Below are 25,429 nucleotides of genomic sequence, written 5' to 3'. Positions count from 1 at the left end.
AAACAGGAAGGTACTAGCAATGCGAACGGCCATTCTTTCTACTTGCCAGGATTCACAGCCTTTTATAGCTCAGCAAACGCTCCTACACACTCCCTACCATACAGTGACTGACAACTGCAGGGATTCTCGCAGAACTTAAACCACCATGGCGAATTCAACATGGACCAGTCAAGAACCAACATTTTATAAGCAGCCACTTTAGAACGAGGACCAAAGGGAACTCAGGCCCCCAGTCCACTGGCAGAGTCCAGGAATTCCCGGGTATGACGCTGTTACCACTGTCAATACCCGGGCCCCACGAACTCATCAACACACAGCAAGGAAACTAAAACTTACGACATTAAATCACTGGTCCAAGGTCACAACACTATCTTAGTATTTTCATTTTTCTGTAAGTTCACTCAACCACATCAGGGATTTCAATATTCAAGAAAACCAAGTCAAAGCTCCTGCAAGGGTTCATTTTATTCACGACATAATAAAAACACAGTGGAGGGAGTTTCAACCCATATAATAAGAAATCTTATCAAAATTACTAAATTTGGGTTACAACTTTTCCCCGACTTAGATATAAAAATGGTAGTGTACCCCCGACTCAGAAGGTGGACCCTGGACACTCGTCACATTACGCACTTCCCCTTTCCATCACAGGTATTTCCTTGAAAAATGTTCACTCTTACATTTCTGTCTCAGCCAAAATGCAAAATTACTACAGAAAACGGCTTCTCTTATAACCCTTGGTACAGAACCTTTACCTCCTCCTGTCCCTGTTTCACTCTCTGGTCACCTCCCTGTATCAGGAGACGCCTGACACAGGGCCCAGATGGACCCAAGCCTCTGACTCCTCTACCCCTGTGGCCAGGCTCCTAAAGGCTGGAACATGAAGAATCCCATGAATTGGAATCACTAAAAGCTTTTATTTTATTTTAACTGGCTCATCAGTGTCAATCAGCAGTCTTTCGCCCTTCTCTCACTGCCCAGGATAATTTCACACCTCTGAGCACCTTCTAGTGATTCCACCACACAGCTGTCCCCTCTGCCTGCAAGGCCCTCGGCATCCTCACCGCACCTCCTTCCCACCCTTCTCTGCATCCACCTGCATCTAAACATCACTTTCTACCATGAGTAATGGACTTGCTGCTAATTTTTAGCAACAGTCTATTTGTTAAAAATAAACATAAATTCTCACTCTATTATACATTTGGTCAGATTTTTCATTTAAAAGATAGGAACAGTATGCTGAAGTAGAACAGAAGGTGAAAGTCGGCCACCGATGTGCTGACAAGCCGTCAGCCCTAACTACAGTCAGCACACTTCAGGGCTCGTAACTCATTAGCTCTATCAGTCACTACTATGCTAATGAGCTGGCAAAAAAGCAGACATCGGGAGGTGCCAGAAAGAACGGGAACAGTAAAATATACTTTCAGAGAAAGCGAGAGAGTCCTTTGGGGCTATTTCCACTTAACCCTTAAACACATTTTTATTGTATTAACAGCTGGAAATCAGCATCACTGGACGTGAATAGTTTTTATCAATTTACAATTATTTTGCCAATCTTAACAAAGAGTAAAGCAAAGCTTGATGTATCAGTCATTCAGAATGACAGGTAATTATGCACTACCACTCTCTCCGATCTCGATTCAGTTTCCCCTTCACCCCTTTCCAATGTGCCAGTTGCCAGGTGTGCAGCTGCAGGGTGCACTGTTCCCACAGGACCAACCAGCAGCAGGCAGAGCTCCTCCCCAGGTGCAGAAAGAAGGGCTGCTTCTGTAGCTGGCCTTTTGTCACTCAGCTCTCATGCCAGGGAAGTGCCAGTTCTCTTTAAATTTTGCCTATAATTAGAACAAGCTGAAAGAGGTCCTGATCTTTCCATCTTCGTTATTTAATAGGTGAATCCCTAATATTTATTACGGCTTTTCTTACTGGGCTTAGAACTGGAAAACGCCATTTCTTAAAAAATTCTGTAGTTCTTCTAAGTTCCATGATTGTATCTTAGTGCCACAGGTCGCATCCTCAATAGTACAGAGGTCCTCACTTATCCATAGTTTCATTTTCTGGGGTTGAGTTACATACCATCAATTGAAATCTGAAAATATTAAATGGAAAATTCCAGAAATAAACAATTCATAAGTTTTACACTGTACACCTTTCTGAGTAGCATGACCAAATCTCTTGCCATCCTGCTCCGTCCACCCTGGGGAATGAAATCATACCTTTGTCCAGAGGATCCATGTTGAAGACTCCCTGCATGCTAGTCCATTAGTCACTTGGTCAACGTCTTGGTTATCAGACTGATTGTCACAGTACTGCAGAGCTTGCATTCAAGTAACTCATATATTACTTAATAATGGCTCCAAAATGCAAGAGCAGTAACTGTTTTATTGTATGATTAGCTATTGTTGCTCATCTCTTATTGTGCCTAATTTGTAAATTAAACTTTATCCTAGGTATGCATGTACAGGAAAAACCACGGTCTCTACTGGGGGACTCGCAGTACACGCCCCTTGGATAAGGCGGGCACCACAGCACCGGCCACGCGGCTGCTGCAGCAGGGCTCTTTATAAACCCTTTATCCCACCTTCCATCAGGCAGTTAATTTCAAGTCCTCAAAAAGACAGATTTTTCTCATTATAGATAAGGCAAAACGTAACTGGGAAAGCAGACTGGCCTCCACTCCATCCTGAGCAGAGTCAACCAAGGTTCGCTTTTTTACTTTGCCACAGGTTGTCATCAGGGAAAAGGACTCTGTCTTTAGCCCTTTCGTCCTTTTTCCAAAAGACAAGAGTTACTGAATTAGAAGAATAAACTCAAAGAGTTTAGTCCACAAACCTAGTTTTCCATGAAAATTCCAAGCCACTTGAGAACTAGGTACCTTACTTCTTAGGTCTCTAAGCACTATCAGATTCCCTGGAAGACTTCCCCGGAACTTTAATGTTGTGATTTTCATCTCTTCCCAAAACTCTCTTTCCTTTAACTGACTATTTACATGCTGTCTAAATGCACAGTCACTGGCATTTGAATGTTACTGATACATAACAAAGCCCCCAAAATTCTCTCTCATGATAGTTTTTTCACACTCAGTGGAAAATAAAAGCCTTTAAAATCCATCACTAATGTTCAAGCAGAACTTTATTCTAACTTCCAGCGATCCTGCAGGTGCCCAGGTTGAGAAGCAGCACTCATCATCTAACCTGACAGCTCTCCCAGCCCTGTCTCCATCCCAGCCACTTACCAGCTACAGCCTTGAGCTCATAACTGAATCTGTCTGGGCCTCAGTTTACTCACCTACGAAACAGCGATAACAATAGTACCCACCTCACGGGGGCAAGAAAGTCCTTAGGACAGTACCTAGCAAATAACAAAAGTCCATCATACATGTCGTTATCATTTTTACACGATTTTGTAGACAGCAGCAGTTTTTGTAGACAGACTGTAAATATGATATACAGCTTCTGAAATATGTCCATGTCTTCTGTAATATTTCCATGTTTCCAAACAGGGTAAAAACCAAATCAGTACAGATTCCCTGTTTGCATTCTTATTTCTGAGTTCAAATCAGAAATCCCTCATAAAGTACCAGCAAGTCCTAGAAACTTTGTCTCTTGAATCTCTCCAAACCACTCCCACTTCTCTCTGCCCTTCAACTGTCGGGTACGAGAGCTGAGACCAGACCTGCCTTATATATCAATGTGTTTCCATGCTTGGCCCAGTGCCTGGCACACAGGCGGTTATAAATATTTAATGGATGAATGAAATGCCTGTTTGTAATAGCAAGGTATTCCCCGAGCCTCACATTCTCAACCTGGAAGTACTGCACCATGCTGTAAAACCAGATGCCCACAAAACACGGAGAGAGGTGCTGAATGGCTGAATGAAGGAAGGAAGAAACAAAGGTTAGGATGTACTGACCTAGACCTTGGGCAATGAACTGCCTGAGGCTTTCGAGCTGAGCAGATGTGAAACACATACATGCACTAGGACCAAAGAGAAGCCAAGATCTGGGGTGATCACTGGTTGAGAGACAGAAAAATTAACAGAACTGAGTTCTTACATGTATGACAGAATTTTTTTTTTTTTTTTAAGAGACAGGGTCTTGCTCTGCCACCCAGACTGGAGTGTAGCAGCACGATCATAGCTCACTGCATCCTCAAACTCCTAGGCTCAAGTGATCCTCCTGCCTCAGCCTCCAGAGAGCCCAGGACTACAGGCATGAGCCACTACATCTGGCTGATTTTTAAATTTTTTGTAGAGATGGGGTCTCACTGTGTTACCCAGGCTAGTCTGAAACTCCTGGCCTCAAGGGATCCTCCCGCCTTGGCCTCCCAAAGCACTGGGTTTACAGGTGTGAGTCACTACATCTGGCCGGTAAGAAATCATTTTAACTCGTATTCTATGTAATATTGTTAGAGAAAACGAGTGAGAGGACCATGCTGACTGGCTTCTTCCTCCTGCAGCTGGGAAAAGAGTGAGGGTCACCGGCGGGAGGCCAGAACTTCCATGCTAATAGGGTTTGGCTCTGCATCCCACCCACATCTCATCTCCAACCTTAATCCCCACAGGTGGAGGGAGGGAACTGGTGGGTGGTGACTAGATCATGGGGGCAGTTTCCCCCACGCTGTTCTCATGATGGTATATGAGTTTTCACAAGATCTGATGGTTTAAAAGTGGCACTTCCCCACTTTGCTGTCTCTCCTGCCACCATGTGAAGAAGGTGCTTGCTTCCCCTTCGCCTCCTGTCATGACTGTAAGCTTCCTGAGGCCTCTCCAGCCATGCGGAACTGTGAGTCAATTAAACCTTTTTTCTTTATAAATTACCCAGTCTTGGGCAGTTCTTTAGAGCAGTGTGAAAACAGACAAATACACATGCTGTCTCATTTAATCCTTATCACAACCCTACAAGGTAGGTATTCTGCTCACAGAAATCTTCTGACCACTTAAATAACCTCCACTTAGTACAAGGTTAGAAAGTGGCAGAACCTGAATTCAAACCCAGGCTGCCCACCTGCAGAGCACACTGGGGACTCCTTGGCATGAACAGCAAATGGGGAGGGATTTTTCTCACATTCCCTAATCAGTCCCTAATCATATGTTTTATCATTACATATGTAAGTGTAATTGTGCAAGTCTATGTGTGTTTCAGAGGCAAGAAAACCAGTATGTACTACATCAAGTCAAAAGTCAGATAGCCATGGAAATTCCATGGCAGGCTTTAATAAGTAAAAGAAATTATCAGTACTCACGTGACCAATCTACAAGAACTGCATTAAAGAGGTAAGACCAAAGACGCTATCTAAGATGTAGAAAGAAACCATTTACTCAGAGTGAGTAAACAAGGCAATTTCTGACCTTGGAAGTTAGTTAAATAGAGCAAGAATGGGAAAAGAAGGATTTGCAAGTGTAGCCTGGAGTCTGTACATGCTACAGGCAGGGTGCTGACTCCTGAAGCAGCTGGGTGAAGGGCAGTGAGGAGGGAGTAACATTACGTCAGCAAGTGCACAGGATCCAAAGAACCTGAAGTACACACTGACCTTTACAGGTGGGGAGGCTGGCCCAGGGAAAGAGAGCACCTGATTGGTAGATAAATCCAGTCCACTCAGGAGGAAGTCATGACGGCCCATTTTCCAAGATGATCAGTCAAGTGGTACCAGGATAAGAAAAGAGGGCAGATAATGCAAGACACCTCTCAGAAAAAAACATTCAATGACTGATCCATGAAATACACCAGAGTGAAAAGGGTTGCCTCAGCTGGGGACAGTGCCTCACGCCTATAATCTTAGCACTTTGGGACCCCAAGGTGGGCCAATGCTTGAGCCCAGGAGCTCGAAACCAGCCCAGGCAACATGGTGACACCCAATCTCTACAAAAAGTACAAAAACAAATTAGCCAGGCATGGTGGGAGACACCTGTAGTCCCAGCTACTTGAGGCTGCGGTGAGAGGATCCCCTGAGCCCGGGAAGCTGAGGCTGCAGTGAGCTGCGATCACACCACTGCATTCCAGCCTGAGCTACAGAATGAATGCTGTCTCAGAAAAAAAAGCAGGGGTGGACAGTTACTTTTCTGGCAATGTCAGATGCTGCTGGACACAAGGGAGAGCTCACCCGGGCAGATCTGCGGCTTGCCACTGCTCTCATAGAACTTGAGAGTTTAAATATTTAAATAAGTTGTTTAACTTTTAAGCTTTAAGATCCCAAAAGCTGCTCATTGCCTGTTAACACTATTGCTTTTCTGAAACAGAAGTTTGACAAACAGCAGGTCTCCTGAAACGCACAGTGTCACTTTTCCTGTTTTCTGTTTGTTTTGAACACAAGTGGCACTTTTCTCTTTTCCTCTAATTACACAACTTAAATTCCGACGAACACATCAGCCACATGGAAAAGACTGCTTAACTGCTCACCTAGCACAAGTTATCACTTATTCCTTAGTAACAGAGCCCTAATTTTATTCAGAACAACACTGCCCCGATAAAAACTACATATTCCAACTTATAAGGAGGGTGACATTTGGCTAGACTCTGGCCAACAGGAGCAGTTGTCAGCTGGAGGATGGGTGGCAGGGAGCTCCCTGGGGGACACCTCAGCTAGCCTGTACCTTCTGCCCTTGCCCTCCTCTTCTTTTGGCCTGGAATACAGACAAATGCATTAGGTGATGGGTAGATGGAAAAAAATGTGAGTCCCTGATAAAGCTGCTATACATAAAAAATAAAAGCTTTTTCATTTTTATGCAAAAAATAAAACAGTCAGTGTTAACTAAGTTTTCTGTTAAACGAGCCTCATTCACATCCTGACTCAGTCAAATATCATAGCCAGTTTATTATGTTGTAGCTGATACAAATACTGCTCCAAGAAACTGGCAGACAAGTCACTTTTCCTCTATGAGATAAAGAAACTCAGGTTTACAGAGTTAGAAGTGAATTAACTAAGTTTACATCACCAATGAATGACAACAAAGATGACAAGAACCCACATTTTCACACTCCTGGTTTATTAAGTGCTTTATCCATCATAGTACCTTGATTCTGCTAAAACAAATTTATCTCCAAGCAATGCCATATAAATCATGGCATTCATAAGAGGTTCTGTTGATGTGATCATTCCTTTATTAACTTCTATCATTTCATGGGAATAAGGGTACTATATTACCAACTCCCTCTACCAAATACAAAATTATTTTAAAACTGTTATGAGCTGTGAATACCTCACTTAACAGAACTTTTAGTACTAACGTTAATTCTACCTTTTGAAAGAAAAGACTACTTTAATCCTCTCAAATAATTGCTCAATTTTGCTTTTCTTTATATCCCTTTAAAAATCCAAGGTAAGAAATTATTATTCTCTCTCATATAATTCTCATACAAATTATACTTTCGCTTTTCTGCATCTCTTGTTAATTACATGATTTTTATCTATATTAATCCTATTCAAGAAGAACTGATAACTCCAGTTACAAAAAAAGAAAAAGATGAAAAATTTTGCATAAATTGCTTAGCACAAAGTTAATCGTATAAAGCCAAGAATAAAAAGGCACTAACAGCTATTATGTGACTTATCAGCTTCCCTAAAAGGGTCAGTCCGTATATTTTAATAAGACTAATTAAATACCTTAAAAATGTCATTGAAACTTCATGAATCTTTCAATAAATTATAACCAATCTCTACAACATGTTTTCCTTTATTAATCTCACTTAAAATACAGAGAACTATATAAGAAACCAATTGACACTTAGGAACACCTCTCAGTTAATTCCGATTAAATGGGTTGAATGCAAAGAATAAAGGTCACTAGTGACCCCTGACATAATTAAAATTACAGCCCTCTATCACAGTATGTTAATCCTCTTATTTCCGTATTCTCCATGGATTTTTTTCTTTCAGGTTATGCCTTGTTTAAATACCTACATTCATCTTCCTAGAGGGTATTTTTATATTTACAGATGCATTCGAAACATTTTGAAGAAGGACATACCTTGTGCCAAGTACTAGGTTTCATATTAGGGGGTAAAAAAAAAAACAAAAAACAAAAACCACGTGAATTTAAATACGTTAGGATAATATTAATGGTTCAAGCAGTGAAACAAGAGCACCCACTACAAACTACAAAACTTCTGGGTACAAAATGGTGTTTTGATGAACCTCCTAAAGACTACTTACATTATTTCCTGAAATGAAAAACTCTTTATTTCTGCACCCTCACCCTCCCACGCCCTCCTGAAACAACTCCTCCCAATGACTGGCCCCGCTATAGTAAACTTCCTCACTTCAGTACTTAATGAGGGTCACAACTTTACGTAGTTACAACTCAACTTACTGGATTCTATCATTTTTTCTCAGTTTATGGAAATTCAATTTCATATTGAAGGAGAAAGCACAGCATAAAAACTAAGAGAATCGGTCTCTAGTTCTACCTCCCGTTTCCAGTTGTGTGAACTTAGGCAATTTGATCTTTCCAAAAGTCAGCTTGCCAATCTCCAAAACAAAAAAATAATAATTTTTTACTTTTGCTCCACAGGCTGCTGAACACAGACTGTGGAATATAGTGATCACTCAATCTTTTTTTATTCACTACTGATTTTCAACCATATATGCTCTATAAAGACTGTATTTCCTCATTCAAAAAAAACAGAAAAAAAAAGAACCAACTAAAAAAGGAAAGCAGTAGTATCAGCTATGTCAACTGAAAAGCATACAGTCTGTCTTAAAGTCTCATCTGTGAGTACACTGACTATATCATCCACAATCCACTCCTAGGCATTTACTGACAACTTATGTTCCAAAAAAAAAATCTGTACACACATACACACCCCACCCCCCAAAAAAAAAAACAAACCTGCCATAAACAAATGTTTACGGCAACTCTAATCACAACAAAGACTGGAAATAACCCAAATGCCTATCAGGTGAATGGGTAAACAAACTGTGCTATATCCATATACTGGAATACTACTCAGCAACAGAAAAGACAAACTACTGACTGGTGCAGCAAACGGATGAATCTCCGATGTGTTATGCTACAGGAAAGCAGCCAGGCTCCAAATGAAACAAGCTCTATGATTCCATTGACACAACACAATTACAGGAACAAACCCATTCAGTGGTTGCCAGGGGCCGGCAGGCAGAGGGGCTGACCACAAGGGGCAGGAGAGTCCCCGGATGAGTACATAACGGTAGGCACCAAGTAAAAACGCACACACCTGTACACCCAAAGGACTCAATTTTTAAAGTAAAAAATTCTCATTGTTTGGAAGAACTGCTTTTTGGTTTTGTTTTGTTTCCTTCTTACTTGACATGGAGTCTCACTCTGTCGCCCAAGCTGGAGAGCAGTGGCACGATCTCAGCTCATTGTAACCTCCACCTCCTAGGTTCAAGCAATTCTCCTGCCTCAGCCTCCCAAATAGCTGTGACTACAGGCACCCACCACCATGCCCAGCTAATTTTGTATTTTTAGTAGAGACGGGGTTGCCCAGGCTGGTATCGAAATCCTGACTTCAAGTGATCCGCTCACCTCAGCCTCCCAGAGTGCTGGGAGCACCGACCAGAAGAACTGCTTTGGATACTTTATAATAAAACAGGACTTCTTTCCAAGTGTGCCTTAAAAATGCACCTAAACAGAGCCACAGGTCTTCAACGACTCCCGGGAAATTAAATATTAAAACAAAAAAAGCAGTGTGTTTTCTAGGACACATCACTAAAAGTAACTAAGATTTCCTTGGCACAGAGGAGTTCCAAGACTTTAAACTTTGTGTCCAACATTTCATAGGATAAATTATTAAGTTGCAGATGGGCAAACTGCACTGAGGTTAAGTCTATATATATGGCACTCTGTATCTGAAGAGAATTTAAAAAGTGTCCCAGTCAATGTTAACAGATTGACTTAGCCAATAAACAAAAAACAGCCCTCCGCCAGTATGCACAGGAGATTGCTTCCAGGCCCCGCACATACACATGTTGTACAAGGGACAACTGTAGTTTATCACATATTTTAGAAAGCAGTTTTTACAAAGGAGCTCAACGGCTCCAACAGAAGAAACAAGAAACCAATTCTATGTAATTTCAAGGCGTACTCCCTGGCCTTTGAGTGAGTAGCATGGACTTTAACCCAGCCCTATCTCTATCCAACACATGCACTGCATGCTGACCAAGCAGCAAGTTAAAGGGTTACTGAATTTGATAAACCACCTTCTTTAATAGCTGTTACCACAGTGTTTAGCTGCTCCTGTTACTGCTGCAGATGGGAATTCATTGATATGATTAAATTTGATGGTATGATAATGTATGGTAATCACAATTAATCAGAAACTCACTAGCAAGTGGAGGATGTTGGGTATTATGTCACCTGCATTTTAAACTGCATTCTCTCCTTGCAAGCCTGACAATGTTTGACAGCTGGAAGGATCTCCTACTATATTCGCCTGCTACTACTTATAGGTCTGATCAGAGAAAATGCCCATGATTCCTTCCATAGCTTAAGTGCTGGTAACTATAAGGCATTGCAGGCATGTAAAAACAGTAGGTGTTCAAAAGCAAGACTTTCTTTCCTGGACAGAATAAAGTCTGGATTCTCATCTGCAAGGGCTGTAATCAGAAAGCAATGTGATTTGATGCAGCAGTCTCATCAAACATGATTTGCATGAAATGGCCTATAAGATGCATCCAGCAAACATCATTCACTGCCACCTGATGCCATGTGCCCAAATGCAGCCCAAACTATAAGACCTGTGATGCGCTGTAACTACAGAGTCAACACAAATGAGAACCTCATTTGCTAGGTCTAAGTAAGTAATATTACGATTGTTAAGAAGATGCATTTAAACTTAAAAGTATAGTTTAGTTTAAATTTAAGAAATTATTCAGCAGCCAAACTACCTGGTATTTAGCGGCTAACTGAAATACCACCATTGCCCAACACACCAACGTAAAATCAAAGGACTGAATAGTTTTTAAAATGTTTAAACCTCTTTTAAAATAGGTTTTGAAACATTCTAGGTCAAGAATCTTTAAAATGATTTTTTCATAAGCTTAAAATTTAGCTCAGGACTTTTTCATACACTTAAAAACAGCAACTGCACAGAAAAACAAACGATTCACAAAAATCTCAAAACAACACTTTAAAATATTCCGACAATTGACATTTTATGTTACTTTTTTAAGTGGGCAAACTTTAAAAACAAAAAAACTCTCTGAGGACAAATACATGACTAGAAAATATACTTTACGGGTAAGATAAGGACTTACAGTTCTGTATTAGTGACAAAAACACCAGGTATAGCCTTTGCAGAAAGAGAAACCAATTAGATTAATTTAACTGTAAAACAAAGAACATGTGAAATGGAAAACAGAATTTAAAGTGTAGAAACTTACTTCCAGAAAGGTAACTAGCCTTTCACCCCACTACTTCCTTATTTAAAAGACAAAAAAAAGCACAACACAGTGTTTTGTGAAATAGCATTTGACAGTCCTAACATGAACAAAAATGTGTTCATTAAATGGACTAGTGGATGGTAAGAGGCCAGACCAGAAGACTGGACAGAGCAAGTGCCCAAATGAAACAGAGTCATCAGTCACACAGGACATGTTAAGCTCTGAGGGTATGTTACTTCCTCTGCTCATCAGCCCATGTAAGTATTCATATGTTATGTAAGGGAAATATGTTTTACAATCAGAAGAAAAATAGTTTCAGAGTTCAGAACTAATATGCATATCTGCATAAATTAAGAACATAAATCTAATTTTTAAATGGAAGCCTAAATTACAAAGCACTTTACAGATCCTTAAATGAGGGACTAGGGAAAGACATGCATCCTAGTGCAAAGACTAACATAACCAACAGTTAAAGCAATTTTCTCCAAAATGATCAAAAACAAGGATCCTTAAGACACTTATTTTGACATTCAGTTGTTTTAAAAATCATTTCTTAAATTCTCCAAATAATGCTAATTAACAAGAAATAAAAATATTAGTCTAACTACAAGTAAAGCCTAGAATATCAAATTTTGGCCTCAGATTTGGATTTTTAAGAATAATTTTTAAGAATAATTTTAAAGGCCGGGGGCAGTGGCTCACGCCTGTAATCCCAGCACTTTGGGAGGCCGAGGCGAGCAGATCACGAGGTCAGGAGATCGAGACCATCCTGGCAAACACGGTGAAACCCTGTCTCTACTAAAAATACAAAAAATAAAATAAAAATTAGCTGGGCGTGGTGGCGGGCGCCTGTAGTCCCAGCTTCTCAGGAGGCTGAGGCAGGAGAATGGTGTGAACCCGGGAGGCAGTGGAGCTTGCAGTGAGCCAAGATCACACCACTGCACTCCAGCCTGGGCGATAGAGTGAGACTCCGTCTCAAAAAGAAAAAAAAAAAAAAAAAAAGAAGAATTTAAAAAAATTTTATACACTATGAAAAATAGGATTTCATATTTGGGTGCCTCGATTTCTGTAATTTTTAATTTAAAAACTAGACGTATTATCACTCAGCAAAATTTCTGGACATACTAGTTCTAAACTAAGCATAAATACCAAATGTATCATAGATCCTTTAAAATTTGGAAATCTAGTGGTACTTTTGTGTATTGTCTTTTTTTTTTTTTTTTACTCTTTTAGTTGGGTACAAAGCTGCATTCTTCTATAGTTAAATGCATGTGATATAATTCTACTATGCAAATTCACATATGTGGTCTTGAAAACAACAAAAAGTAAAAAATATAAAAATTAAACTGCACACCCCCCTTTACATTACTCATTCTATGTAGGGCTCCTAATAAGCAGTAAGATCACTCTATATTAAGTTTTGGGTATGTTTATTTGACAACTATGTACTCCCTCCCGCCCCTCCGCACAGGGCCGCCCCTCCGCACAGGGCCTGTGGCTAAGTCCACCACAGAGCACAGGATGCCTGGGACTCTACACGGGCATTTAGCCACAGACATTCACCAGATATCACACAAATAGGAGTAAACACACAACTCTGACTGATGTGAGGAAGCTACATATGCACTACGAGCACAGCTTTGGAGAGAATGTTACCTATCCTAGGAGCAATGAGAATTCCTTTAAAGGTACTTAAGCTGGGGAAAGGAAAGATTACAATGAATCTTGATTTGCTCAATTGCAAATTTCATAACAACCGGCACACAGATTTCTGAATTCAAATCTATTTTTGCGTACCAAGAAGCACACTGACTCAAACAGACCACCTGATAAATCTGAAGTTGAATGTTCCATCGCTTTGTGTGTGCGTGTGTTGTCAGTTTTTAAAGCAAAATTCGGTTTGACAAATACTGATTGAACCCCAAATACAGAAAACCACCAGGATAGAAACTGAGGGGCATACAGCCATCCATAAGAACCAAGACAGAGCCTGCAGGACATCCAGCCATCAATAAGAAACCTCCAGTGGGCTTTGCTAAGCCACGACAACGCTATCTTCACTATTTTTAAATTTTACTCAAATGAAAATTAGCTTAAGGACATAAGTTAGGTTTCACTTAATGATGCTTGATTCATTTTATAGCTTAGAGACAGCGCTATGCAGAGCACTTGGCATAAAGTAGATCCTCATTAAATTTTCACAAAATTACATTTACATTCACAGGAAAGAAGTTTAATCTAGTAGTAGAAAAAAGAAAAAATACTCAACAAAGATCTGGCTTACAACTAAAACCACCAGAGAGAGCCTACACTTTATCTTTCTCCCCAACAAGACTCTGGTGGGCTTTTTAAAAACATAATACCGCTACTGTATTTTTTAAAATACACATTTCACGATTTTCTCTCAGGGAAAAATGATGACAGAAATAAGTAGTGCACTGCACGCGCTACATCCCAAGTTCACTGTGACGTCAGCACTGGGGACTTAAAGGAAGAGACATGCTAAATCGTGGTAAAGACCTGGAGTGAAGAGTACACTTACTAAGCTACATTCACATACACGGCTCATTTCTAGCCCAACCATTTCTGATCACCCACACATACTTCCCATCTCAAAAACAAAAACAGAACATTGCACCTCACAGAAACTGTTCAAAACAGCCTTGAAACACATTTACCAAGCTTAGAGTACTATATAACTGAAGAGCAAGTTCAATTTCTCACAAAAATGTTCTTTTATTATCCTCTTCTAATAGCGGCAAAGTATTCTAAGGTTTTATTCCTAGCATCAGATACAATTATATTTGCACAACTGAAAAATGAAATAAAAATTGCAATTGACTATTCTAAGTTTATATTAGTAAACATTTTTACAAAAATATAAATTACATTGCTTTAGGTTTATATCTTAACTGCAAATGCTATTCACATCAAATTTTATCCTTGTAGTACAAAACATGAAAACACATCCAAAAATGATTTTAACACAGATATAATCATAGTCCTGAAAAAGCAAAAAGTACTTAATATGTTAGTGCTTTACAATAACTAGCAGACAAACTACTCCACAGAAGAAATATATTCAACGACTAAAATCATTCATGTCAGCCTTAGGCAACGGAACTAATAAACCCTGGCTTTTTAGACAACTGCTTCAAATAGATACCCAGTAAATATCACCTAATGTTTTAAAAACAACTAACTTTTAGAACTTGGTAAATAATTTATAGAAACACATTAGCTAACTATAAAGAAATCAGGAAGAACCAGCTTTAGAAACCATGTCATAATTCATAACTACAAGTCAAAGAAATTTCTATAAAATACTCTGAACCTTAAATCCAATAATGTTATTTTTGAATAATCACCTGATTATACATTCACATCCTTCATTTAAGCCTTCTTGCTAAATGCCATATATAAATGTTATCCACTGAAGTACCAAAGATAAACAGTTCAATAGGCCATTTAGGTATTTCCTGAAAATCAGACTGTTTAACCTAAATAAGGCTACCTCTGTTTTACATATAAATGACATTAAAATTTTATGGTCAGTACATTTTTTTCCCCAAACTGTTTAAAAAAAAAAATGTACTCTCTAGTAAAACCATGAACAAACTACACACTGAACCAAAAATTCAAATAAAATAAAATGTATATATTTAAACAAATATAACTAGTCAATGGGCTTGTTTCTTCTACCTAAAACACATTAGAAGAATGGATAAAATTACTGAAAATACAGCAAAGTGTGCATTTCTGTGTGTGTGTAAGTGAATGAGAGTGTGTGAGAGACAGCGAGAGAGAGAATATATGCTTTCTTTTAAAGATATTTTCAAGTGAAAACATTCATTTTAAATTATAAAATGAGTGGCCCATCAAGACCCTAGAGGTTCTTTTAAAAAACAAAAGATCTCTCATTTTCATTTCCTAGAATTTCACACACACACACACATACACATGCACAAACATACATGTGCCTGCAGGCGCAAGCACACATACACCCCCACCTCTCTAATAAAGCAAGGCCCTTTCTCACTTAGCATAAGGCAATAATAAAATCAATATTCATATTCTTTAAGACGAACAGCATTCCACTGATGATCCTGATTCAACAATTTTACAGTTAAACAAAATTAATTCTACTCTCAAAAATCCACTGACCTTAAGCCTTTAACAAACATTTTCTATTGCAGAGATTACTGTCAATATTTGCAAATCCTTAAAATTATATTTGGCTGGAACCTCTTGCACTTGCTATATTAATATTTCTTAGTAAATGTATGCTCATCCCTATCAGAGCAGAAGGAGCAGCTGCTACTCACTGGGAATCTCTGGGGTCCCACAGCAGGTCTCGGCTGGCTCGGAACTGGTAGCAAGGGCACTGCAAGAAAAACCCCTTGCGTTAGAGACACACTTTACTCAACACCCAAACCCCTGTACTACAAGATATGAAGTTTAATATAAAATATATATTATGTGTACCAGACGTATAACACATTGTGCTTATACTTAAGCTAAGCATTTAGTATTTTTAACAATTCCATAAAAGGGGGAAAGCAGAAGTTTCCTTTTCAGTACACAACAGTGCAAAGCAGAAGTTTAAATCTCAGTAGTTGACTATTATTTGGAATTAAAATATTTTGCAACAAAAGAAGACAGTATTACTCTAAAATAAAAAACCTAGTTTGTTTCTCCTATCCCTATCCAGATAATTCAGGTTATCGAATCCCAGTTATATTTTCCTACGCCAGTCATATACACATTTAAATCTCAACCCTCATGAATCATGAAAGAGAGAAGGGAAGGAGGGAAGTGGGGCAGGCAGAGAAAGGAAAACAGCACATCCCAGGAACTGGAAAAAACGCTCACAGACTGTTAAAAATTTTCTACTAAACAATCTCCTATGCCAAGGCAAAGTTTACTTTGGTTTATAAACAAGCAGGACTTCCATCAATCCACCAGAACAACAAAACAAATCATTTTTTAAAAGACATCTCAGAATACAGAAGAAGCTAGATGTAAGTTTCATACCTTGAGGCTAAATCAGATGTGTTTAAGCTCTTTAAAACTCATCATGCATTATACTGATCTTGATTTTCAAAGAAACTCACAATCTAAGTGCAGGCTACATCTTACATCAAAACATGCTGGCAGATACACCTAGGAAGCTCTCAGATTGTCAGGTACTGTGGGGCTGAACTGTTTGCAACTCCCTCCCCCCGGCCCCAACCCCAAATGTATACACTGAAGTCCCAACCGCCAGTACCTCAGAATGTAACTGGATTCCACTGACTAGGTCTTTAAAACAGGTAATTAAGGACACATGAGGTCTAGGCTGTAATCCAACCTGACTGGTGTCCTTATAAGAAAGGGAAATTTAGACACAGTACACACAGAGGGAGGACCATGTGAGGACACAGGGAGAAGGTGGCCAATGACAAGGCAAGGAGAGAGGCCTCAGAAGGAAGCTGCCCTGCCCACACCTCGAACTTGGACTTCCAGCCTCCGGAACTGTGAGAAAATAAGTTTCTGTTGTTTAACTCGCCTTATTTGCGGTGCTTGTTATGGCAGCCCCAGCAAACTCATACACATCAGGTGGAGTTGACAATGTAGCGTATTTTTTAATTTAAGAAGTGTCTGCTAAATGCGAAATACAGGTGATACCTCTTAAAAGTCCATCAGAATCACTTCAAAAACAGGGTGCTAGGATAAACTTTTTTTTTTTTTTACTATGATTACTCAAGGAATTCCATACATTAAGCCTTATCATTCACATCGCACTTTCCACACTTCAAGTGATAGCATACATGGCCTGTGTCACTGCTTGATCAAATGCAAAGTGTGACAGAAAGAAAACTTACTTTTATAAAATGTAAAAATGCCAGAAGTTCATCCCTTCCTTGACAGACTAATGGAATGAGTCCAAATTTCAAAATTAGAGTGGGTCAGTTTGCAAGACTTTATATAAAATAGAATCCAACTCTCCCCTCAATTCTATACAGCTGATGTTACATCAATTCCATATCTAAAGAGAAACACTAGACTGGAGAAAATGGATAAAGAAAAAAACAAGAATATCTCTGACCTCAGAAGATTACAATGAAGGTGACAAAGAAAAAAACTACATATTAAATGTAAAGACGTGATTTTTAAAATCAAGTTAACAAATATAAGACACCCAGATCCTCACTAACTCGATCATAGGTACTACTCAGAATTTAAATGCCAATATCTACCAAAAAATTCCAACACAATAAAAGGATAAAACATTAAGCCTCTTTAACCAGGAGAATGAGAGAAAGAAGGCGAGGTGGGATCTTTAGAAAGCAATCTGATTATAATAAATGGATTTCTTACACAGAAGCCTCTGATGAGCTGGTAATCTGCACAAAGTACCAGCCTTTTCCCTATTTAAAAAAAAAAAAAAGAAAACACACAGCAGAAAAGGAAAAACAGCTGACAAAAAAGGGTTGCTGCGGACAGTCCCAGTGGGAACAGGGCAAACACCTGGCCCACCCAAGAGAAGCCACCTCAGTGGGAATGCCCAGGCATATGTCTGCAGGCTCTACCTACCGGGCCCTGGCTGCCCACTGTGAGCACAGAAGAATTTAGAAGGTGTGATGTTAGAGACCAGTCCAGTTGAAGCTTCAACTTGAATATCTGAAGTTTAATATTTATAACTTGTCCCATGTATTTAATGGACTAAGTTTTCAATTCATTATAATACTAAAAATCTGGAAACAAGTTACATTTCCATCAAAATAGTTTTTAAATAAATTATAATGGAACACTCTTCATCCTCAAAAGGGAAGTTTGTGCCATCAGAAGAAGATGTGTATATATTGTTAACTTTTTGAAAAAGCACCTTTCATCTATGTAAGGCTCTGAGAATCAAAGGTTTAATCTGTGTATCTTTTACGTACAGGAGACATCTTGATATTCGGTCTCTCTCAAGAGGAACTGTGCATTTCTGTCTAAGCTCATTCATTTATTACAGAATAAACAACTGCTTCCAAAGTGTTGCCTATCTACCTAGCAAGGCTATTTTGTCCTTCTCTTCTGTGTCTGTGTACCTCTGAAGGTCAAAGGCAAATTACAGATAAGGGACGTGTGGCACTAAAGCTCCTGGTTCCATGGTGAGAAAAAGCTAGCTGGTCCTGAGTTGAAAAACTTTTGTCAGAAAGCTGACCTTGGAGTAGCTGCTAAATCACACGTGTGCTTTGGGGTGCAAGGCCTGCATTCTACACTTGTCAGGCTGCTAACTTTTGCAGGGGACACCATTTTCATATATAGAGGATATCTTGGGGCTTCCTGATAGCTTTACCACCCTATAATTCTAGCTAAAGAAAATCTGTACATATTACCAACTGCCAGTTTTCCACTGCATTTTACAAGGAAATGCACAAGAAAGACTAACATAAGCAAAATCATTCCAACAAATTAGACTGACAGCAGTGCCAGGTTTAGGACAACCACTATGGGGAAGACGCAAAGGATTACTTGAAGGAAAGCCACCCTTCCCCATTCAAGTATGCATGTGTCCATTCATTCAACGGCTACTGCGGGAGACACAGGCACCACGCCAGTCAGCGACGCTCAGGGCCACCTAAGAGGATGTGGGGACGAGTGATACTAACCAGGGTGGGAAGAACTTTGTGGGCACACGGGGACATGCGATGGGGTCAGGAGGGCTTAGGAGTTAACTGTACTTTAAAGCCTTATGCTTATCTGCCATGCCCAGTGGCCTGGTGGTGACCTGCAGACACTGTCAAGAGGCGCCCCCCTCCCTTTCACTCTGTGCCAGCCTGTCACCATCACAGTCCCCTGCTCCATGGCCACAGGACAACTTCATAATACTTCTGACCCACGTATGGGAAGGTCCCAGGCTCTAGGTCACTGGCCAATCCCCCGCACTTGAACTACTACCTTAGGCTACTCTCCACTTCTGAAACTTCTCTCCCACACCCTTGGGAATCCCTAATTCCCCAGCCATCGGCAGCATCCGCAACACCCCGAGTTCCTTCACCTTCTCGCTCTCATGGCCCCTCTGAGCGGCAGCTGTTCTCCCACAGCTTCTTGCCAAAGGTCTGGGGGTAGAAGGGCTCCTTCTTGATCTCACTGCTGCTTCCAGATCCACCTTTCATCTCATGCCACCAGCTGACATCCCCCAGCACCACACTGCCCCGTCATGTCTCAGGGAGTTCAGCTCCAGTCTGAATAAACACAAAGATGGCCCTTGCCATGCCCTGCCTCAGATCCGTGCCACCTCTGCCTCCAGTCCTGGTGACCATTCTACCCTTCCATCTCACTCCCTCCAGCACCCTGATTCAAACAATCATTCAACTCTACGAAGATCTCCAGTGACCTCCTTTTCACCGTCTCAGCCTCCACCCTGGTGTCCTCTCCTCCCTGGCATCTACCTTATGATCCACAGCCCATCGTTATCAGCACTGCCTCCCCTTTACTACTCTGTGAAAACCATGACCCTCATAAACCCAACCGCCTGTCTATTCCACACCTAGTGCGTGCAGATGAGTACAGCTGGACAGAGACACACAACCATGCTGACTGCCCTCACCTCAAATCCACACTCCTCAAGGGCTCCGCAGCCCCACCCATCCCTGCGCACATCCACTCTTCCAAAGCACGAGCAGATGCTCCATAGCTCCTTTCCTCAGACCTTCAACACGCTCTCCTACCTCCCCACTCTAGCTCCTTGCTACCTACTGAGGAAACTGAGGCCACCAGGGAAGAACTGACACAAGACTTCTCCACCTGCCCACTCATCTGAGCTCAGGCTTCACCATCTGCCCCAACTGTGGAGGACTCCCTGCTCCTCCATCTCAGCAAGCCCGCCTCTGGCACATGGTCCTGGACAAGACAAGTTTTTCCTCTCATCTGCATCAATGATGTTTTTCCTTCTTAACTAGCTCTTTTCTGTAAGTGCAATGAATAAAAAACTTAGAATAAAAAACTTTCTCTCAAGCCTATTGGCTCCCACCAATTATCATCCAACTTCTGTTTTAGCAAAACACAGTCAAAGTCTGTCAATACAGTGGCCTCAAGTTCGTGCCCCATCTCGGCCAGGCTTGCGCCTCCTTCTCACCAGTTCCTTTATACTTGCAGACAGGGTCTCACCTGGAGGAAGCCCCTTTATACCTGCTGATCACTCTGCCTGCAATCTTCTTCCCCAAACAGCCACATTACTAACTTACGGATATCCCTCAACTCTTTCCTGCTCAGTGAAGTTCACCCTGATCACCCTATTATTAAGAGACAACCCATCCCTTCCCCCCATCCTGCTCAATTTCTCACTGCATTTTCATCTTCTAACATGTCACATAAAATACTTATGTTTACTGGTAATAAACAATAATAAGACTGCTAGAAAGCAAGATCATGGCTGAAGAAAGCTTTGTCTGGTTTGTTCATCAATGTAACTCAAATGCCAAAAATAGAGTAGTAACTCAATAAATGTGTGGTGTGTGTTCACAGATACATGAAGTTAACGCTTCAGATAAACCGCTTGAAAACAGTTTCCTATCTTAAGGAACATGTTTCAGTAATAATCAGATCTGCATTTATTTGATTACAACAACTAAAAGATGGATGTGTCCACTCTCCACCAGCTGACACTGGAATTGAAGGGGGGCATGCTGCCTGGAACCAAAGAGGGACACTCACCACTGCAAACATCCTCACCGGGAGACTTATGAAGAGTCACAGCTCAGCACTTTCCACTCAATTATACAAGAAGAGATACACATTTTTAAAGAAATATACTTGACCCATCAAGCTAAAATCTAAATGAATGGGGAAGAGCCAAGGAAAACTCATCCTTACAAATATGAATGTGAAAACCGTTTTGCCATAGCGACGGCTTCAGTACAATAAACTAAATGCCTTCAGATGTACAGTAATCTATAGCATAACACATGCTCCTCAATATAGGATAGGGTTACATCCCAATAAGGCTATCGTTAGTTGAAAAGACCCTTAGTCAAAATGCATTTAATATGCCCAACCAATGGAACATCATAGCTTAGCCTCACCTACCTTAGGCAGAACACTCACATCATTCCACAGCTGGCAAAATCATCGGGACTGGGAACCACAGCACCCCCTGCCCAGCTTCCAGCGAGTTTTGGGATGCCTGTTGCGACCCCAGGAGAGATCAAATCTCAATATTCGAACTATGATTTCCTCTGAATGCATACTGCTTTCACACTCTCACAAAGTCGAAAGCGCATCAGTGGAAAAATCCTAAGTCAAACCACTGGAAGCTAGGGCCATCTATGCTTTACAACAGTAAAAGGAAACACAGACCTTGAACAGGCGTGACCACCGTCCCTTTGAAGTGCGGGTTGATGTGTATGTTCTTGGGCTGCTGTGGAGTCACGGGTGGCGGGGTCATCATCATCCTTGGGGTCTCTAGCTGGGGAGGCATGTGCATTCCCTGAGGGGGGGATGGGTGGTGCGGGTGCTGCACCGGAAGCAGCGGCTGCAGCTGCTGCGGCTGGAACAGGCTTCTGATCGGCTGCTGCTGAGGCGGTGGTGGCGGCGGAGGGGGAGCCTGGGGCTGTGGAGGAGGAATTAACCTTGGAGAATGAGTCTACAAATCACAAAAAAAAAAAAAACAAAAGTTCACCGAAATCAACATTTAAAAGAATGCTGATGTGTTACAAATTTACACTGATTGCATTTGTAAAGTTACAATGTAAGAAGTCTGTAGTAACAATTTGTATCAAAACAGCAGGATAAAGAAGCTTCTCTACTTCTTCACAGTGAGGGCTATAGTCTCACAATTGAGTCAATCTCAAGGCAAGAAGGAAAACAGCCCCAAAGCACCCAGTGTGAATTTTGAAAAAAAGAAAAATTCAGTTCAGGGAAAAGAACTGCCCACACTGGGCAAAGCCCGGCGCCAGGGACAGAAGAGCAGCTGCCACGGCCCTCCCTGTAGCAGTCCTGCATCCCCCTCCAGGAACTCTGGTAAGCAAGGCAGGAGATGCGCACCAGTTACCCTGCTCCAGAACTGAGGCCTGAGAACAGGACAGGGCTACAAAGAGCCTCCAGGAGAGGCTGGGAGGGAGCTTCTCTGAGAGGGTGGCACCTGAACTCGGTGATGGAGGAGGGAGAGGTGCAAGGCAGAGTGAGGGACAGATACCCAGAAAGAAGCAGAAGCAGTACAGACCCACCTGCTTGGTAAAACCAGGAGACCAGGAAAGAAGGCAGGAAAGAAGGTATGAAAATTACACACTCAAAGTGGTCAGAGATCTCGATTCGAGGCTGGTTATTTTGTCAAACAGTCACTAGAGAGGAAGAAATCAACAACTGCAACAGCTGCTGTGGACTGAACCTTCCCCACATTTTAAGTTCCTACCATAAGGTCAGTAGAGAAAGTTAGCTGACCTAGCTCCCCACAGTCCTATAAAGTAGGTCCTATTTATTGACCTCTTTTTACAAGATCAAGTAGTTGGAAAGCAGAAAAGCTGGAACCGGAATTCAGGCCATCTGATTCCACAGGTTTTGCTTTTAATCACTAACCAAACTGGTCACACAGCTAATGAGCAGTAGACCACAACTAATTCAGTTGTCTAATTTAACAAGCTATTTTCCCTGAGATGATGCCAAATTTTGGAGGGCTTTTGAATTCCAAGTAAATGATCCATTACTATGCCATAGACAACATGTGTAACAAGGGATCATGAATGATCTCTTTGGTAGGAAAATGATCATTCACAGCAGTGTGAGATGAACAAGGGCAAAGAAGATGGAAGGAGACCATCTAATAGGCTATGGCGAGAGCTGACGCACAGGAACAGCCCTAGTCTGACAAAGAGCAAGAAGACATCTCAGAGGAACAATGAGTAGAATATTCTAAAACCAACCTATGAATGGCCTTAGCCCACCTATCCTTCCTCAGGGAAGATGTTTCAGAAGATTCTGGTACCAGCTCACATCCACTAGCACACATGCTCCCATATGCAGTATGTTCCCCTCCTGAACTCATCACATCTGTGCACATCTGCCCATGAGAGTGGGGATCTTGTCTATCTTATTCACCATTGTATCCCACAGATAGCACACTAACAGACACCAGGGCTTAAATTTTAATTGAACGGGGAGTGACCACAATGCATGGTCATTAATTCAAGACCACAGAGTTTTGAGGGAAAGATCATGTTTGTTTGATTAAACAAGTGACATTCAGGGCCTATGAAACCTGTGTTTGGAGAGGTACAGGGACAGTTCGGAGACGGAGAAAATGGAGCTGGAAAGAGGTTAGGCTAAAGACTAAGACTCACCGAGAGACACTAGGTAACAGCAAGAGGAACAGTGCTGGGGAGACCGCTGAGAAAAAGGAGGACTAAGAACAAAACCTGAAGAAAAACGCAATTAAAGAAAAGGGTATTTTGAAACTGTTCAAAGAGATTTTAAATGCTCAATACCAAAAACCAGGAAGTATTCAAGGGGATGCCAATGTTAATTAGCTTGATATAATCCATCCACAACATTTACATACCGTAACAGTGCGTTGTACCTCATAAATATATGCAATTAAAAATAAAAGTTTAGTTCGAAAATAAAAAAGTCAAAGGGGAGAAAGAAGAAACCATTCTAGATAAGAGAGTACATCCAAAATCTCATATGCCCAAAAAAGAGCTGCTCAAGACAAAGAGACCACGTGTGATGGCCAAGTCCCCAGTGTGGTCCAACAGGACAAGGGGTCAGGTGGCATCTCTGAGGGCACCATTCAGGATTCAGGACAGGGAACAGAATGGAATCCAGGCAGCAAGGAGCCAACCAAGCAGAAAATGGGTACAAGCAGAGACATGAGCCAAAAATTTTCTTTCCAAAACTTTGGGGGTCAAGACTCAAAGAGACAAAATAGTTCTGGGAAGGGGAGTGAACAGGGTGGAGAAAGCTTATGATGTAAGAGAACGCAGTTGGAGTGGAGGATAAGACAGCCCTGATCTCATCATTGATTAAAAAGATGAGATTATCGCTTACAAAGCTGTGTCAGTCTTAGGGCAGCTGTCTAGTTTACTCCTAGTACACAGTAGGCTCTAACAGTCCAAATCAGTCACATTACAATCCAGAGATACGACGTCACCATCAGGACTGAGGACAACTGAATGTCCGTGACATTTTTAAAAGCATTAACGCCATCTCAGTTCAGTCTCTCTAAGGAGGCAGGTGAGAGATACATGCTCTTTCCTTCTTTGTGGTAAGAAAACAGAGTTCGGCAACTTCTCCAGGATCAAAGCCATAATTACGTAAACACTGGTCTCCTGTGGGAGTTGCCTGGCCCCCTAAAGAGGCCAGAATAATGAAAATGGCTATTCGACATATGGCAAGCGGAGGTTTGGGGCGGAGACAGGGAGCAACCAAGGGAAAAAAAGACAAACCGTAAATTCAGCCTTTTTGCTGTTAGAGATGCTCAAAAACAAAACAGCTGTGTAAGCAAACAGCAGTTCCTAGTATCATCAAATTGTGTACGCCTACCTACTCTCCCTTTACACATCAGAGTTGGAATTCTCATGCTACAACAAAAATTATCTCTTCTACTTTATCATTTCACAAATGAATGGCTCCTGAAATACAACATTTCAACAGAAGTGAAATGTCATTTTTTCTAAATTCAGGGCATGTGGTAAAAAGGGCATGTGGTAGACACAGTGGACACATATTTGTGTTAAGTAAATTTTTCCTTGAAGATTGACTTGTAAGTAAAAAGCCATACAATCCCTAAAGCTTAACTGAAAGAATCGGTTGGGCCCAGTGGCTCACGCCCATCATCCCAGCACTCTGGGAGGCCGAGGCAGGTGGATCACTTGAGGTCATGAGTTTGAGACCAGCCTGGCCAACGTGGTGAAACCCAGTCTCTACTAAAAATATTTTTAAAATTAACTGGGTGTGGTGGTAAGCGCCTGTAATCCCAGCTACTAAGGAGGCTGAGGCAGGAGAATCATTTGAACCAGGAGGTGTAGGTTGCAGTAAGCCAAGATCATGCCACTGCACTCCAGCCTGGGCAGCAGAGGGAGACTCTGTATCAAAAACAAAAAAAGAAC

The 25,429-nt window shown here is 41.2% G+C and overlaps 1 protein-coding gene across 2 annotated transcripts in view; it reads right to left on the bottom strand.

Annotated features, from left to right (window-relative positions):
* Positions 1 to 25,429, bottom strand: part of RBM33 (RNA binding motif protein 33) — a 134,381-nt gene that overhangs the window by 49,175 nt on the left and 59,777 nt on the right. Inside the window, exons 9-10 of one of the 2 annotated variants that reach the window (XM_025379438.1) lie at positions 21,684 to 21,969; positions 15,680 to 15,738 (exon numbers count right to left, since the gene is read on the bottom strand). In XM_025379438.1, the coding sequence (XP_025235223.1) occupies positions 15,680 to 15,738; positions 21,684 to 21,969 (345 nt within the window). The remainder of the gene's footprint in view (positions 1 to 15,679; positions 15,739 to 21,683; positions 21,970 to 25,429) is intronic. The other variant, XM_025379439.1, reaches the window with a different exon arrangement.

The sequence above is a fragment of the Theropithecus gelada genome, chromosome 3, assembly GCF_003255815.1.
Source record: "Theropithecus gelada isolate Dixy chromosome 3, Tgel_1.0, whole genome shotgun sequence".
Lineage (NCBI taxonomy): Eukaryota > Metazoa > Chordata > Mammalia > Primates > Cercopithecidae > Theropithecus > Theropithecus gelada.
The sequence above is the reverse complement of the archived record's forward strand: the minus strand, read 5'-3'. Positions and strand labels throughout refer to the sequence as shown.